The following is a 16,393-nucleotide window of genomic DNA, read 5'->3' on the forward strand; positions in this document are numbered from 1 at the left end:
TGCCCCCTTCCACATCTCACAAAAAGCAACTTTCTCCTTTGAGCCCATAGGAACAGGTCAAGTGTGGAGTCCTGGTTTGACCCCTGCCGTAACATGAGGAGCCTGGGAGTGGAGGAGGAGGCCAAGGTTGGTCAGGCCTGGCCCACAGTGTCCCTTTCTTCCCACATTCCTTAAGAACTAAACTGTGGAATCTAGAATTATCCCTCAGTCTCAAGGTCCCCTCAAATCAACAGATTTCTCCAAGGAGCAAGCAACTTCAAGTTTAAGATTCTCGGGAAGAGGAGAAAGCAAAGGTCATCCAAGAGGAAATGAAATCTCTGACCTCTGTGGGAGATCCTTGCATCCATGGACTTCCCCATAAAGCAGAAAGAGAGAGAAGCAAACACAACCCGATGGAGTCTAGGGAGTGGCAGGGGTTCACTGTTGCTGACTCCCATGGGATTTAGTTTCCCTGGACTGTACTCTGGTTTATTGGGCTGTCCCACTAGGTGACGAAATCAGAGCTGGGGGTTCACTGGGCATCGGGGGTTCATGGTCCAGATTATGTCTGGTTAAACAGAGAGGAGAAAAGCAGCAAGGCTTTTCCTCCCTTTCCCCCGATGGAAATATGGTCTGCACTCAGAAACATCTCTGTTTCCCTGTCATTTCCAAGTGCTTGACTTCGGATGGGGGTGGGAAAATCAAGGGGAAGATGCCCTCCTAATTGATCCCGGCTGCAGCCTTCAGGTTCCACAGACCAGGGGTTGAGCTGAGTCTGCTAGTACGTGCTTGGAGATCCCGCCGCTCAAGCTAGGGCAAGAAGGGTGTCCTCTCTTCGACTTCTCCCCTTGCCCCCTCCCTCCCACTGCTCTGGCCCCTTTTAGCTTTCTCCCCACCCCCACCCCCACCACACACCTCCGTCTGTTCCTGGAGCTTCTCTGTGTGTGTGCGTGCAAGCGGGAGAGCCAGCGAGAGGAAACGACCTGCGAGGGGGAGTTTGGGGCCGCGTGTCCTCGCGCATCTTCTTCTCCTGCTCATCTCACCATCTCACCAGGGAAGTTGAGTGTTGGGGAGGAGGGTTGATGGGAGGATAGAGCACAGCCAGAGTGCAGGGAGTGTGGGGGAAGGGTCAGGAATTGGGAAAAGGGTAGCTCTTGCTGCCGCTGGAATTCACAGTAAGCAGCATCACTCCAGATCCCCGCCCCAAAAGGGGCCTGGCACCCCCCCACCCCCGCCCGCCCAAGGTGACCGCAGACGCCGTGGCCCGAGAGTCATCAACATCTTTCCCATCTTTCCAAAGGATCTGGAATCCAGCTTCAAAAACTGAATCGTGCCGTGTGGAGTAGCCGGAAGAATGAAGCGTAGGAGTCTGTGGTCTGGCCAGGGAAGCCACGTGGAGGGGTCTTTTGCTTCCGGCCCCAAGCCACCTGGATACTACCCAGCCCGGGACTTCAGAGCGGGTTCTGGGAAACAGGCTGAGTGGGAGAGAAGCCCAATTAACCTTGTTTCCAGGGCAGGATAAGACTCAGGCCTCGGGATGGGTGCCGAGTTCCTTTTCTCTCTAGTTGTCCCTGCCAGGCCTGTCCCATGCCATGAGCAGACCAGACTCCAGATTTGAGTCTGGGATTTGCGCCTAGCTTCATACACCATGCGAGAAGTGGGGGAGAAAGGTGTGTCAAGTCCTTTCTCCCAAGAATAGGGATGATTCAGAGGTTTATTAAATTCCCTTAGACCACTGAGACAGGTGAATCCTAGGTGGAAGGGCCCAGTTCTTAATCTCACTTTAGACATATGATCCTATAAGAATTTTAGGATGAAATTTTGAGAAGATTCCAGTGAAATTCTCTGAAAACTACGGAAGAATTCCACCCAGAATTCTAGCGAGGTGTCGCAAAGGGCCTCTCTCTGTGTGGCACTCCCTAGGGCCGGGCACAAGCAACCTCCCTCTGAGGCTGGTACACAGGAGACTGGATGAGAGTCAGCACCTGGGAGTGGACAGCTCCCAGCCCCCCCCCCCCCCCCTTCGGCCTCATCCACCCAGAACACTGAGGGCACCGTCTCCGCTGGTAAGACAGAGTGTTTGGAAGTGGTCACTTAAGGGAGACGCCGAGCTGAAGGTCAGACAGTATAATCTGATCTACCTTTTTCACATTTAAGGCTTCCTTCTTCAACTACCTTCTTTGCAGATTTTGTCAGGGTGCTCTCATTTTGGGGCCCTGGATTCAATCTTTAAAAGCCTTAGCATGCCTGACTGCAAGCTCCAGCCCCAACAGTACACCCCCCCCCATTTCAGTCCTAAAACAAGAAACAGTGTTTGTGTGTGTGTTTAAAATAATTTAAGTGGGGCGCCTGGGTGGCTCAGTCGTTAAGCGTCTGCCTTCGGCTCAGGTCATGATCCCAGGGTCCTGGGATCGAGTCCCACATGGGGCTCCCTGTTCAGCGGGAAGCCTGCTTCTCCCTCTCCCACTCCCCCTGCTTGTGTTCCCTCTCTCACTGTCTCTCTCTGTCAAATAAATAAATAAAATCTTAAAAAAAAAATTTAAGTAAGCAGCTTCAGAAACAGCCCAGTTTCGGTACTCCTAACCATGTTCAGGCTTAGGGATGGTGGTCTTCAGGATTTAGACCCCCCCCTCCAGGTATTCCAGGGGTCCATTGGGCACTGGTGTCTAAGAGAGGGTCCTTTCAGGGAAGTCAGTTCAGAGATGTCTATGCCCCTGAGGCTCAGAGAAAGAGAATTGTGAGGCTGTCTTGTGAGATGGGGAAACAAGCTTTTCTGCGGTGCCCTTCTTCCACCTCCCTAGACTGAGGGCTTCCCTCTGCCTGGAGCTGCACCAGCCAGGGAGGAGGCTGTCCAGGTGTGGACCAGGGGTTTCCTGCTGTCCTATCAGAGGAAACTCTCGGCATCTTCAAGCTCCATTCTTCCAGGTGGGCACCTAGATCCGGACCCCTCCTATAGCTCTGGGAACACCTGCAACCTCATCAACACTACTACATATTTCAACATTCCTGAGACTAAAAAGGGCTGATTCCCCTGAGTCCACTGAAACACAAATTTAAAACCAAAAAGACTTCCTACATTAGTATTTCATCCTCATAACCTTATGATTTTTTTATTTAAAAATATCCCTGTCTGGCTCAAATGGTTTTGTCTTTATGTCTATGCACTTGTTTTTTGCAACAGTGGGCAGAGGGTTGTAAAATGACCGGCTGCTCCCAACTGGGTCATTTTTTAGTGATGAAAAGATATTTTGTTCTCAAAGGAGGTGCATGTGCATGTTTGGGAACCCAAGGAGTGTAAAGAGATTAGTGCAATGCTTTGTGCTAGGAGCGTGTGTGAGTCTGTGTAAGGTCTGGGAGGGGCAGTGAGTGTAAATGTTTTGGTGCCCGGTGGATGGGTGTGAGCGAGGTTGTAGGGTGGAAATCCCACCCGGAAATCTCCAGGGTCACTGTACCTGGCCTCTGTACAGTAACTCGACTCTGTGTCTCCATCCCCCAGAGCCCCAGCTCAATCCCAAATGAAATGAGGCCACCGTGAGAAACCGGGTCCGGCTTTGCATCTCATTTACATAAATATTTATTAATCGTCGTTAAACTGAACAGAAACACGCAATGCACTTCGGGTGTCCGACGGGAGTTTCATCTTCGCTACAAGAGGAAGGTAAAATTGCGTGTGAGTGTGTGGGTAAGTGTGTGGGTGTGTCGCCTGTGGGTTTGCATTTTTGCATCGTGTGTTTGGATGCCTGATCTCCTGCCTCTGGTGGGGAGAGGTTCTCCTTTTGCTCCTTTCTCTGGGAAACCTCCAGAAGGAGCCCTCAGCCCTCTCCCTGCCCACCTGCTAGCCAGAGCCAAGAGGACTCCTCAGACAAAAAAAAAAAAAAACCTCTCCGGCTACCGGAAATCGCCGGGCGCCTGGCGCCCACCGAGGCACATTCGGGCAGGGGCGGGGCTGGCCCTAGGTCTTGGTCTCCACCCTCAACCCGGGATGAGGATTGCCTGCGGGGAGCGAGGGTTCGGCGAGCTCTCCTCCCTCTGTCCCCGGACGCCCGCGCCGGGCCTGCGTGTGCGTGCGGTGTGGTGTGCGTGTGTGTGTCTCTCATGCAAACCCTCCCTCCCCAAACCGACCCCCCCAACAGTTTGCCATTCCATACAAATTTGGAAACAGGTTTTTAAAAAACAGCATGACGCACAATGGGGACGGGGCGGGGGAGGGCAGTGGCACTGGGGCCCCAAATCTCCGAGTCACTGATTGTAAGAACCTGGGGAGGGGAGGGGGCGGCGCCGGCCCCCACTTCACCAAAGTGCACAGATCCGCGCTTGGGCGGCGCGGCCCGCGGGCCGGGAGGGGCATCCCGGGGCCGGGCCGGGCCGCTAGGCTCTGTCAGAACCTCCTTGCATAGATATTTGTGTCTTTTTATTATTGGTAGTAGTATTTTTTGCCTTTTATTGCTTCTAAAAGTTCTTACTGCGTTTTCTCTCCGATCCGGACTCTGCGTTCGGCCTCCGTCGCCTCTTAGCTTTTTTTTTTTTTTTTTTTTTGTATGTTTGTTTGTTTGTTTAAAAAAAGGAAAAGGGAAAAACGGATTCTAGTTACAAATTGTCTTGGCCTCTCTCTTTCCTCTCAATCCACACTTCCTCCCGCCAAAATTAAAATCACAAAACGCTGAGACTAGGGGTTGGGGAGAGGGTTCCAGGTCCAGACTCGGGCGCCCTTTTGCCCTCTTCAAGAAAGAGGGGGCGCCCGGCTCCTTTCTGCCTCGGCAGCTCGGTGTCTGTTATAATAATAATAATAATAATAATAATAATAATAATAATAATAATAATAACAACAACAACAACGACAACAATAGAGGGAAAACAGTATCCCACAGCTCAGCTGCCCCCTTGCCAAGGCCTTTGGGCCTGCAGGGGGGAAGGGGAGGAGGAAACCTAAGTGTAGGGATTGGGAAATGGGGGTGGTCTCCAGGGAGTGCCCTAAGAGGGGTCCCTGGAGAACCACCCCTGGGAAAGAGGAGGAAACCCCTTGGGGAGAGAGAAGGCGAGTCCCCTGGGGGAAGCGAGGCCCCTGGGATGGGCCACCCACAGGTAAGAGGACTGCACTGCCCAGGAGAGGGTCAGTACCGGCGGCCAGCTCCCCGTGCCCGGCGCCAGGATAGGTGGGGGTCTCCTTGCGCTCGGGCGGGGGGAGGGGGCCGGAGCAGGGGTGCGGGCAAAGGCAAAAGAAAAAGAAAGGGGCAGGCGCGAGGTCTCAGTTATGGAAAAACGCATTGAGCTCCTCGTACATGGGGCCCCGGTCATGGTGAAGGTGCATATCGTAAGACAAGAGATTCTCCGAGTGGACGCCCCCGCGCACAGCCGACGAGCCGAAGACCAGCCCGTGGCCGGTGGGCCGCGAGCCGGGCAGCGCCGAGTAGTGCATAGAATAGTGGTAGCTCTTCTCGTGGTCGGGCGACGAGTCCTGCTTGAGCGAGAAGTTGCCATTGAGACAGAGCGGGGGGCTGAGCGGGCCCTCGTACTCGGAGCTGTTGTAGTCCGGGCTCGCGCCGCCGCCGCCCGCCGCCGCATACAGTGTCTCGTAGGCGGCGCAGTAGCCGTGGGTCCGCAGGGCGTGCGCCGCACCGCCCCCCAGGCCGCCCGCCGCCTGGCACTGGGCGCCCGCCAGGCGCGAGCACGGGTACGGGTAGGGGTGCATGGCGAACGGGCCACCCGAGCCGTGGAAGCGGCCCGTGCCGTCGGCGCCCTGCTCCGTGAGGAAGTTGCGCGAGTTGAGCTGCAGGCAGCCGGCCACCAGGTTGGTGGTGGGCTGCGACAGACCCTTGCACAGCGTCTGCACGTAGGACACCAGGTCGGGCCGCTTGCCGGAGCGCAGGATCTCCGAGAGCGCCCAGATGTAGTTCTTGGCTAGGCGCAGCGTCTCGATCTTGGACAGCTTCTGTGTCTTGGAGTAGCAGGGCACCACCTTCCGCAGGTTGTCCAGCGCCGCGTTCAGGTCGTGCATGCGGTTGCGCTCCCGCGCGTTCGCCTTCTGCCGCCGCAGCTTGGAGCGCTCCAGGCGCGCCTTGGTCATCTTGCGCTTCTTGGGCCCGCGCTTCTTGGGCCGCTCGCCCTCTGCCTCGTCCAGCCCTTCCTCCTCCTCCTCTTCCTCCTCCTCCTCGCCCCCCAGCTCGCCTTCCTCCTTGACCTCGGCCAGGGCGGCCTCCGGCACCTCGTCTGCACGGAGAGGGACTGGCTTGGCAGCCCGGGCGGGCCCCGGAGCCCCGGGCCCCGGAGGCGGCGGCGGCGGCGGCGGCGGCGCGTCGCCCTTGTCGCTCCTCGGCTCGTCCTCGTCGCCGTCGCCCCAGCTGGCGAACTTGGGCACGTCCGAGAGGAGACCGGGCTCGCTGAACAGGCGGGTCAGCATGGTGCCTGAGGGCGCCCCGCGGGCGGGAAGGGGAGACAGCACAGAGTGAGGGGCGCGCTGGGGTCACGTCGCCCCCCCCAACCTGCCTCCACCCCCGAGTCCGGTGTGGGTTCCTGCCCAGGGGGCCCTGGCTGCCCACCTCCTCCGCCTGCCCCGCCCAGAGCCGGCCCAGCCCTGCCCCGGCGGCCCGCCCGGGATCTCGGCCCAGGCCCTCTCCGCGGCGCTGGGCCCCGGCTCCGCCCCTTGCCTGAATGAGGGGCCGCCGCCCGCGCTCGGGGCTTCTCGGGGTCAGGGCAGGGACCGCGTCGGGGCTTTAGGAAAGCGACATCTTCGCGAGGGGAGGCGGCGCGCTCGCCCTGAACGCCGGTTCTCTCCTGGCGGTGGAGGAAGGCTGGGCGGCCGCGGGCGGGGACAGCTGCCCAGCTCGGCGGCTCTGGCGGCCCGGGCCCCTCGGCCCCGCTCCCCCACCCCTTCCGCGGCTCTCACCCCCACGCTCCCTAATCCAATTTGCAACTTGGCCTCGCGCCGCCCTCGGCTCGGCCCCCACCCCCGCAGCCCCAATTCCAGAGGCGGGAGGATCGTCTCTTCTAGCCGTGGCGTCCCCAGCTCCCCGAGCCGGCTCCGGGCGGAGAGGACCGAGGAACCCGGGCGTGGGGAGGAGACGGGGAGAAGCGAGCCCCGTCCGTCTCCCCTGCGGTCAGGGACCCCTTTCCCCGCTTCAAACTGCCTCCCTCCCTCACGACTCTTCAGATCTCGTTATATTTCGGGGTTGATGGGTGGGGGAGAAATCAAATTTGTTTGCTTTTCTTTTTTTCCTTTTTTCTTTTCTTTTCCTTCTTTTTTTGGTGGTGAGGAAAGGTCGCAGGTTCCTCTGGGACAACCATGGGGGGGGTCCCCATCTCAGCCTCTTCCCTGCCCCCCATGATCCTGCTTTTCTCCCCAAACCCATCGCAGGCAAAGACGCCTCCCTCCGCAGCCCCCTGAGCTGCAGCCCCTAGGGGAGAGGTAACCCAGGGCACCTCTGATGCCCACCCTATGAGGGGGCATCGTCCCAGGAAGGGGGTTTGGGGACCCTCTTGTCGGCCGAAGCAGCCGCCCTCCCCCTCCCCCCCCCCCCATCCGGCGGGTCAGATCCAGCTCCCTTTCGGACAACTTACCTCGGAGAGGAGTCAAGGGGAGAGGGGAGGGGAGGGGGGGGAGGGGGGCAAGAGAGAGAGGGGGGAGAAGAGGAATCTTCTCGCTTATTTCATTGTTCCCCCATCTTCAGGGAGCGGGGGCAGCGGCTCCTCAAGGCGGCGGGCGCCGGCGTCTTCAGAGCGCCATGCGAACCGCGGAGCGAGTGTGGCATCTCTACCAGGCGGGGTACCAGCCTCTATGCCAGGCCATATGGGCTTGGCACGTCACGGGCAGCAGCTATCACATGAGAGACGGTGATTGGCATGCGTCTGCATTGGGGGAGAGCCGGCTCCCCCGGGACCCGCCGCCATCTGTCACTCTCTACTCCAAAAAAAAAAAAAAAAAAAAAAATTAAATAAATAAAGGAAATAAATAAATATCTCTGCCGCCCTCCCCTCCCCGCCCAACGCAGGGAAAGCAGGGATTGAGAGGGAGGTGGGAGGAGTTGCCCCCCTCTGATGTAGAGCCCCCCACATGGGAACAATGGGGTGGCAAGCCTGGAAATTGGGGGTGTGTGGTGGCCCCCAATTCTATGCTCCCTCCAGGGTCCTGCTCTGTCCATTTCCTCCCTTGCAGGCCCCCAAAGGTGGGTCAGAGACCAAATCCTCAGGTCTGGAGAAGGGACCTCTGCGCTTGCCCCCACTCCCCAGGAGGATCCCCGCAGCCACAAAGGGACAGCTGAGGCCCCCTCCCAGGGTGGGCGTGGGGGGTGTCCCTGGCCCAACCCCATAGGTAGATGTTGGCACCATGCCATCCCTCATCCCTGTCTGCCCCTCCCCCACCCACCCCCACGCACACACAACATATGTGGCTGAACGAAATTCAAACCAAGGAAAAGACAGAGAAAAGGAAAGACTTGCCTGGATGTCTGTGCCTCTGTATGGGCGTGTGTGTGTCTGTGGGGACATGTGTGTGTATCTGTGGAGTCAGCCTATGGGAGAGATTTCCTTGGGTGTTTGGGGGAATATGCATGTTGAGGTGGGGGTGGAGAAGAGCCTCTGGAACAAGCCTGTGCACCCACCATTGGGAGTGAGGGAGAGGGTCTCAGTCCGGATTCCTAACCCAGAAATCTCTCACTCGTCACCCCCCCCACCTCCTCCCCTGCTAGACAAGCAACCATCCCACCAGTGGCTTTCTCTCCTGGCTTTCTGACTTATTGAAGGGAGGAGGAGGGGGCTGGGCTGGAAATTGCCTGAAGTTCCTGGAGAAGACTCAGCATTCTCCTCCCCCTACAAAAAATACTGAAAATACTGAAGCCAACTCCAGCAATCTTGAGAGGGACAAAGGGGAGGTGGGTCAGACAGGTGTCTTGATAAAGAAGGTAGGAAATTGCTGTTTTTTTCTTACAGCTCACCTTTCAACTCTCTCACTGGGCCAGACACAGATACAAATGGCACAAATTGAAGGGGTAGCTTTAGACACACATACACACACACACACACACACACACACACCCCTGTGCCTCACCCTGTGGCGCAGAAAGTGGAAAGACATCCTGACTCAGACATGTGTGTGAGCAGGTAATCACAACCCGGTGAGAAAGACCCTTGCACACACCCTGATTCAGCATTTGTGTGTTTCAGATCCACATTCCCTGTCCCTCCCATCCTCCAGCTTACATAGACAACTTCAGTTCTATCTTCCGCACACACACTTCGATGTCAACCATATGCCAAGCACTGTGGTGGCACAGTGATGAGCAAGGCAGGGGCTTTGCTCTCAGTCTGGGCAGGTACTGTTTTCTCCCTCAGGGAGCCTCCAAAGGGAACCTCGGGCTGGTAAGACACTGATTGGATCCTTGGTAGAATGAATTAGGTTTCAGATAGAAGCATATACCATGGCTAAGGAGGCCTTGGAGAAGAGGGGCTGGTGCTGTCTGAAGCTCTCAGGGATAGCTGACCGGGAACTAAAAGGAGCCTCAGAATGAATAGCCCCAATGCGTTTTTTCCCCCCTGAGACCCACAGAGGGGGACTGTCTTGCCCAGGAACACACCATTGGAGAGCAGAACCAGACCTAAAACCTAGGGGCTTGACTCCCAGCCAAGTGCTCCTTCCACAAACCCATAATCTGCCTCAGTGGTCTCCAAGGATGAGAAGCCAATGCTAAGTTCTCCACCATTCATGCGTGGATCTTAGGTCTGGGAAGGTAGAATCCTACCTATGGCAGATGGTCTAGGGCGCTCTGGGCATGGCCAGAGGGAGAGGCGAAGGGATAGGCCTCAGGTGGGCCGAGACTCAGGAATGCCATCCAGCCCCTCTCCAAATTTGAGCACAGCCTCAAAAGCTTTACTGTCCCTTTACTGAGGGTGGGGTCTTCAATCCTGACATGGGGTCCTTCCCCTCAAGGCTCCCAGCCATATGATATTTTGGTTACATTCACATGCTTTGGGCTCTGATTTCTCCCCAACCCCACTTACTAGCGTCAAAGAATGCTAACTACCTTGAGCAGGTTGCATACTGTCTCTCAGTCTTGATTTCCCCATCTGTAAAATGGGGATAATTATACTACACCTCATAGAGCTGCTGTTGGTACTAAATGGGATAATACCCATAATGAGGTAGCACAGGGCCAGTGATATAGTGAGTATTCAATAAGTGCCATCTCTGATTTTTATTAAAGCCTCTTATAAACTGTAACATGCTCTACCATATTAATTTCTTGCACATACCCACACACACATGCAGAATGCTTTGTCTATATAGGAATTGAGTTTTTGTTGAATTAGTGGGTGAATGAATGGATGCGTAAGAGAATGAATACTTCTTTGGGGGAGAGAGACACACCCTGCCTTCTCCTCTGAGGGATGGGTTAAGCTACCAGGGGTCTCATAGACCCCTACCAGCTTTGCTTTCTGCTCAGGGCAGGAAGAAATACCTTGTTCGGGATAAGGGGGCCCTTGGGAAGTCTCTCCATCTCTCCCGGTCTCCTGTTAAGAATGACCTCAGCTCGGGCGCCTGGGTGGCTCAGTTGGTTAAGCGACTGCCTTCGGCTCAGGTCATGATCCTGGAGTCCCGGGATCGAGTCCCGCATCGGGCTCCCTGCTTGGCGGGGAGGCTGCTTCTCCCTCTGACCCTCCTCTCTCTCATGCTCTCTGTCTCTCATTCTCTCTCTCTCTCTCAAATAAATAAATAAAATCTTAAAAAAAAAAAAAAAAAAGAATGACCTCAGCTCTCTGGGTCTGAGAAGGTCCTCTCAATCCCCCACAAGAGGAGGCCTGGGGGTGGGGGTGGGCATGCTGGAGGGTATGGGCAGCTTCATCCCTTTAGGTCTGTTTCCTGCCCCTGTCTTTTCTTCCTTCAGAAAAATGGAACAAGTTTTTCTCACTCGACACGTTTCAACTTTTTTTTTAGAAGATACAATAAAAAACAGGGGAAAATTGGAACAGAGGGAGGTGTGGGATGGGCCAGCCTCAGACACAGGCTTGGAAGAGGTACCACACACACGTGTCCACATCCACACGAACAAGCATGAACATACAGGGACACGCGTGCTCCTCTCTGTTCACCCAGAGATGCGGAGATGCAGTGACGGAGAGACAGAAAGAGCCAGAAATGGAAGGAAGGAGACGGAAGGAGAAGGACACCCAGAGATGCCATCTGTTCCTCCCCCTGGCATTGGGGGAAGGGAGTTGGTGAGGGGCCTAGTCCCCTCTGGGTCTCTGAGAGGGAAAGGGGAGTGAAGGGTACCTCAGCCAGGCCTGCAAGACTCCCTTTCTACTGCCCACCCCCATGGAGGGAGCTGGGAGCGGGGGTCTGAGGTTCCCATGGAGACATCTCCCCATCCCAAGGGAGGCCACAGTCTGGGCACCTAAAATGGCTGCCTCAGAGGGGTGGCGGCCATTTTGTGCAGACTTAGGTCCTGATGGGGGGCAGGGGGGAGGCAGGCAGAGAGAGAGAGAGGGAGGGGACGGGTCATTCCTGAGCAGTCTAGGGGAATCTTGCTCAGGGGACAGGATGAAGGTTCTGTAAAGCTGCTCTCATTACACCCCCTGCTCCATCAAGGTAAAGACATACACACAGATCTGTAAAGGCTCCACTCCATTCTGTCACCCCGAAGGACACCTAGCCAGCCAGCCGCCGCCACCACCACCACCACCATGCCCCAAATATAAGACTGGTGGGGGCAAGCGTGCTGGAGGAGACTTGACTTCCCACCAAAGTGCCAAGCCATGAGGAGCAGGTGCATTAGAACCCAGGTGTCCCTTCTCTGGCCGAGGCCATCTAAAGCCATGTCCTAGGGCCCCCCCCCCCCGCCGCTGAAGTGGGCAGGCAGGTGAAGAATGAGGGTGGGTGCACGGTGAGGAGGGGGCAGCCCGTTCTCCTCACCCCCACCTCCGATTTGAGGGGAAGAGCAGGAATTTAGAGATCCTCTGAGGGCCCGGGTCTGCTGGCATGAGCTGTGCTGTGGGGGGAGGAGGAGGGGAGGGGGCAGGCTGGCACTGCCCAGACGGCGCCCGTTCCATCCGTTCAGGGTGCCTGAAGCTTCCTCCTGAAGCATAAGAGCACCTGCCACCCCCTTCCCCAGCTCCCTATCCCACCTCAAGTCCAAAAGGGCTTTGGGGGGAGGGGGACCTGCCGCTTCTTCCTGGCTCTGGGGTGGGCACCTGCCCCGCTGCCCCCTCCCCCGCCCGCCGCAGTGTTCTGGGGAGCGGCGGGCACGCCAGATGGCGTGGCTGAGAATGCGACGTTGCCGGGAGGTGAGGGCTGGCACGGGTGAGATGCGGCTGCGTGCCTTGTGGTGCCACGGGGGAGGGGGAGGGGAGGACCAGGGAGGTGTAGCCCCCCTCCTCCGTGCTGACCTCCTGTCCTGACCTCTAGCTCCCTACCAGATTCTCCTTTGCCCTCACCCTGGCCTCCCATTCGGGGCCTAGACCCCACCCGAAGCTGGGTGGGCACACACCCATGGGGCCAGGCATGATGCTGAGAGTCCTGGGGCAGAACCCTGCTGCGCCCTTCTCCCTCCCCACCCTGCCTCCGACCTGGGACAAAGGGCGATGGGGGTGGGGAGCCGTCTCATCCTCCTGAAAAACCAGCCCCCTCAGGATTGTTCCCTTGCTCCAAGAGTAGAGTGGCCTTTGCCCCATAACCTTTGACTTCTGGCTTCTGAGCCCTGTTCTTTTAAGAGCTGCTTCCCTGATGGGCACTGGTCTCTGAGTCTCCCTTTCATCAAACTTATCCTCATTCCGCACAAGGATGGCTCCTGGATGATGGACACCTCCTCCTGGGAGCCTTCCCAGAAACTCCCCAGGCAGGGCAGCTTCAATCCTTATCACCCCCTGTTAGGAGGATCCGTTTACCCATGTCTCCCTGACTTGACTGTGGGAGCTACTTGCTTTAGATCTCAGTAGTCTAGTGCTTCGCACAGGTTGTACTGACTTGGTGCTCAATAAATGCTTGTTGTGGGGCGCCTGGGTGGCTCAGTTGGTTGGGCGACTGCCTTCGGCTCAGGTCATGATCCTGGAGTCCCTGGATGGAGTCCCGCATCGGGCTCCCTGCTCGGCGGGGGGTCTGCTTCTCCCTCTGATCCTCCCCCTCTCATGCTCTCTGTCTCCCATTCTCTCTCTCAGATAAATAAATAAAATCTTTAAAAAAATAAAAAAAATAAAAAATAAATGCTTGTCGTGTTAATGACTGGCTGAGAGAGTTTGGGGGTACTGGAGCCTTTCTCCAGAGAATCTCCTGAAGCAGTCAGGCCCAGGGTCCCTGGTGAAGCTCAGAACCCCCAGGTGTCTCCTCTGGCCTTTTGCCCAAATTTCAGTCTGGGGAGCTGGACTTGAGATGGGGGGTCACAGAGACCCCCCCAAAGTGGACCTCAGAGAGAGGGCATGGGGGAGGTGAGGCTGAGCCTGGGAGTGGTTGGCTCCCATTCACTGGGCACCAAGCTCTGGTAATGAGGTCACAGAGGCCCCACAGCGCCCCCCCCCCCCCCCCCCCCCGAGGGGCCCCTTCCCAGCTACAGATCCCCTGCTCTGGCCTCACACCTCTCAGCAGCCTCAGAGCCCCTCCCCTCCCCCCCCCCTGCATCCCTGCATGGGTAAATGCAACTCCCCACAGGGGGGCAGGGAGCTGAGGTCCAGGGACAAAGCTGAGTTCCACTCCCACTGCCTTTTCCTCTTTGCTGTTGCTACTCTCCAAAGCCACCGCCCCCAATATCTCAGACGCCTTCTGTCTTATGGGCCCTGTGCAGGCTCTCCTCCCCCCGTGAAGCCCCTACTGCCCACGGGGTCTTGGTCCTCAGGCTTCCCGCACAGGACCAAGGCTACCCATCCTGCCCATCCTGCCTGACACGTGGTATGCAGCCATCTTCATTGGCTTCCCATAACCCCAAGGAGCAGGCCACACTCCTTAGGGATACTCCTGACCAGGCTGCTGCCCAATTCTCACCGACACTGTCCCTGCCTTGAACCCTGCCCCTCAGTGGCTCAAAGCTGCTTCTGCTTTCACAAGCCTCCTGCCTGTGAGTCTTTGTCCCTGTTGTTTCTTTGGTCTGCAGCGCCCTCTCCCCTTTGCTCGCCTTTTAAGCCTAAGCATCACTTCCTTCAGGAAGTCTCTCTGGGTTAGATGCCCCTACCCAGTTTCCTCTAATGCTTTCTGCACACTTCTACCCAGGCAAAGGTATTGACCTTTGCCTTATGGGTCTCTCCCCTCTGACGGCACGTTCCTCGAAGGCAGGAAGTGGGCCCAGAGCCTGGCACGCAGAATATCCTCAATAGGTTGGGGCACCAAAGGCCTGGCTGCCACTGTTAGACCAGGTGTCAGTGGCAGCCTAGGAACTGAAGGCTGCAGGAGGGCAGAACACCCACCCACAGGAAGCCCCTCCTGAAACCCTCCCTCCTTTGCCCTCAGCCTCCCCACCAACCCTGGAATTGACAGGCCATGTCAGTCTTCCTCTCTGTAAAATGGGCATGATAATTACAATAAAACCAGCCTGTCAGGACTATCGTGTCAAAGGCTAACAGGTATGAAAATGCTGCCTCAGCCCCCGGCCCTGTCCAGATACGGCTGATTCTGCCCCAAGCCCCTGGTCAGCTTTAGTTTTTAAAATCTTTGTTCCTGGAGCTCTGGTCCTCAGTGTTCCAAGTGAGTGGTCAGGACATCCTGCCCCTGCTGTTCCAAGGGTCCACACAGGAAGGCAGTTAGACGAAGAGGGAGTTCAAGGTGGCCAAAAGAGCACCTGTCTTAGCAGGGTCTTGATCTTGGTCAGATCCCACAACCCTCTGCTTCCTCATCTGCAAAATGGGACTAGTGCCACCTGCCCACTTGCTTACCTCCCTCAGGACTAATGGGAGGACAGAAAAGACAGCCACTTATGAAGCGCACTTGGGGGTGGTTAGGTCCTGATTAATGGGGGATGGTAAGCCCCCATGAGGTAGTGAAGGGCGTTGCTAAGAGCAGAGGACAGCGTGTGTGTCCTGGGCTCTCTTTTCCCCTGGTGGGCTCTGCAGAGAACTTCCTTGCGACTTGGGCATTTCCTGGCTCCCCCCCGCCCCACGGAAATCAGAGCCAGACATCTGGGCTGCAGACTTTTGGGGACCTGATACTGGACAGTTTTCTGATGCCTCTCTTGAGCCCAGCATGGGTGTGGGGCACCAGAGGCTGGCCTTGGGCACAGGGGACTCCCACCTGCAGCAGTGCTGGTGCTCACAGGAGGACAGCCCCAAGAGGCCATGGTGGGGGGAGGAAATGGCCAGGAGGTTTCTATTTAACCAGATACCTCCTGGCTCAGCCCCTGGGACAGTGGAGCCCAGGACAGTGTGAATGAGACTTAGCCACTGCTTTCCTACTTCACTACCCTGTAGGGTGGGCACAGGGAGGGAAGGGAGGAGACTAGGGGGAGGAGCCTCGTGGACCGACGCCCATTTGACAGATAAGGAAACCACAGCACAGACAGGAAGAGTAACTTGCCTGATGTCACACAATAAATGAGTGACATAGCTGGAGCTAGAAACTAGGACCCCAATTCCTGCTTTGGGGTCCTCCTGTCGCTGGGGCCTCAGAGCCCTCTATAAAAATGTAATATGTAAACCAGAATAACGTAATGACAATGCTGAGCGTTATCCGTACCAGACACTGGGCTTCCCGTGCATTATCTTACTTCGTTCTCCCCCGGACCTCAGAGGCAGGATTACTATTAACCCCACTTAAAGACAAGAACGCTGAAGCACAGAGAGGTTGGGGTCGAGGTTGCCGTGCCAACATCACACAGCTAGGACGTTGCAGACGCGGGATCTGAACCAAGCTCGGACTCTCGGTCCGAGCTCTCTTTCACTTACAGACTGTCCAGCTTTCTCTGAAAGTCCCACTCTCGCCACGCTGTGGGACCAGCAGCCCCTGTGATAGAGGGAAAAGGAGGGTGCCCTGGGAAAAGCTGGTGCCCAGGGTCTGCCCTTCATCCAGGCCCCAGTCACAAGAGACAGTCTCCACAGGTCTGCTCACGGGTGGGTGGGGGCTCCTTCCCTACACAGGGAGAGGCCGTCACATTAAACATGCTTCCCTCTTCCCCCAGCTCTTTCAGGAGCTGCCCTCCTTGCCCTTGCAGGTTCAGTGAGGGGCTTCTTCCACCAGGAAGCCCTCCCTGATGTCCTGTCACTTCCTCTTCTGGCCCTCGGCACCACGTCGCGCACGTGGGGATGGACGGACCCGCTGGATCAGCTTTACTCCTGATCACCAGCCGCCTGTCACACCTTTCTGTTCCCGTCTGTGAAATGGGAATAAGGAGCCCTACCTCACAGAATCTGTGTGAGATGAGAAGCGAAGCGGCATCCTATGAGGAAGCCCCTGGCACCCAGAGGGACCCTGCCACTCGCTCCTTCTCCTCCTTGTCCTTCTCCTCCTGGCTTT

The 16,393-nt window shown here is 56.9% G+C and overlaps 1 protein-coding gene across 1 annotated transcript; it reads right to left on the minus strand.

The window, feature by feature from the left end:
* Positions 1–5,224: 5,224 nt before the first annotated feature.
* Positions 5,225–6,376, minus strand: NEUROD2 (neuronal differentiation 2). Its single transcript, XM_035027392.1, has one exon. It carries the CDS (start codon positions 6,374–6,376, stop codon positions 5,225–5,227), a length of 1,152 nt encoding a protein of 383 aa, XP_034883283.1.
* Positions 6,377–16,393: the final 10,017 nt, after the last annotated feature.

The sequence above is a fragment of the Mirounga leonina genome, unplaced genomic scaffold, assembly GCF_011800145.1.
Source record: "Mirounga leonina isolate KUSES-001 unplaced genomic scaffold, KU_Mleo_1.0 Mir_200, whole genome shotgun sequence".
Taxonomy (NCBI): domain Eukaryota; kingdom Metazoa; phylum Chordata; class Mammalia; order Carnivora; family Phocidae; genus Mirounga; species Mirounga leonina.

Coding starts and splice junctions, on each gene's coding strand:
- NEUROD2 (XM_035027392.1), bottom strand. CDS start 6,376: ATGCTGACCCGCCTGTTCAGCGAGCCCGGTCTCCTCTCGGACGTGCCC.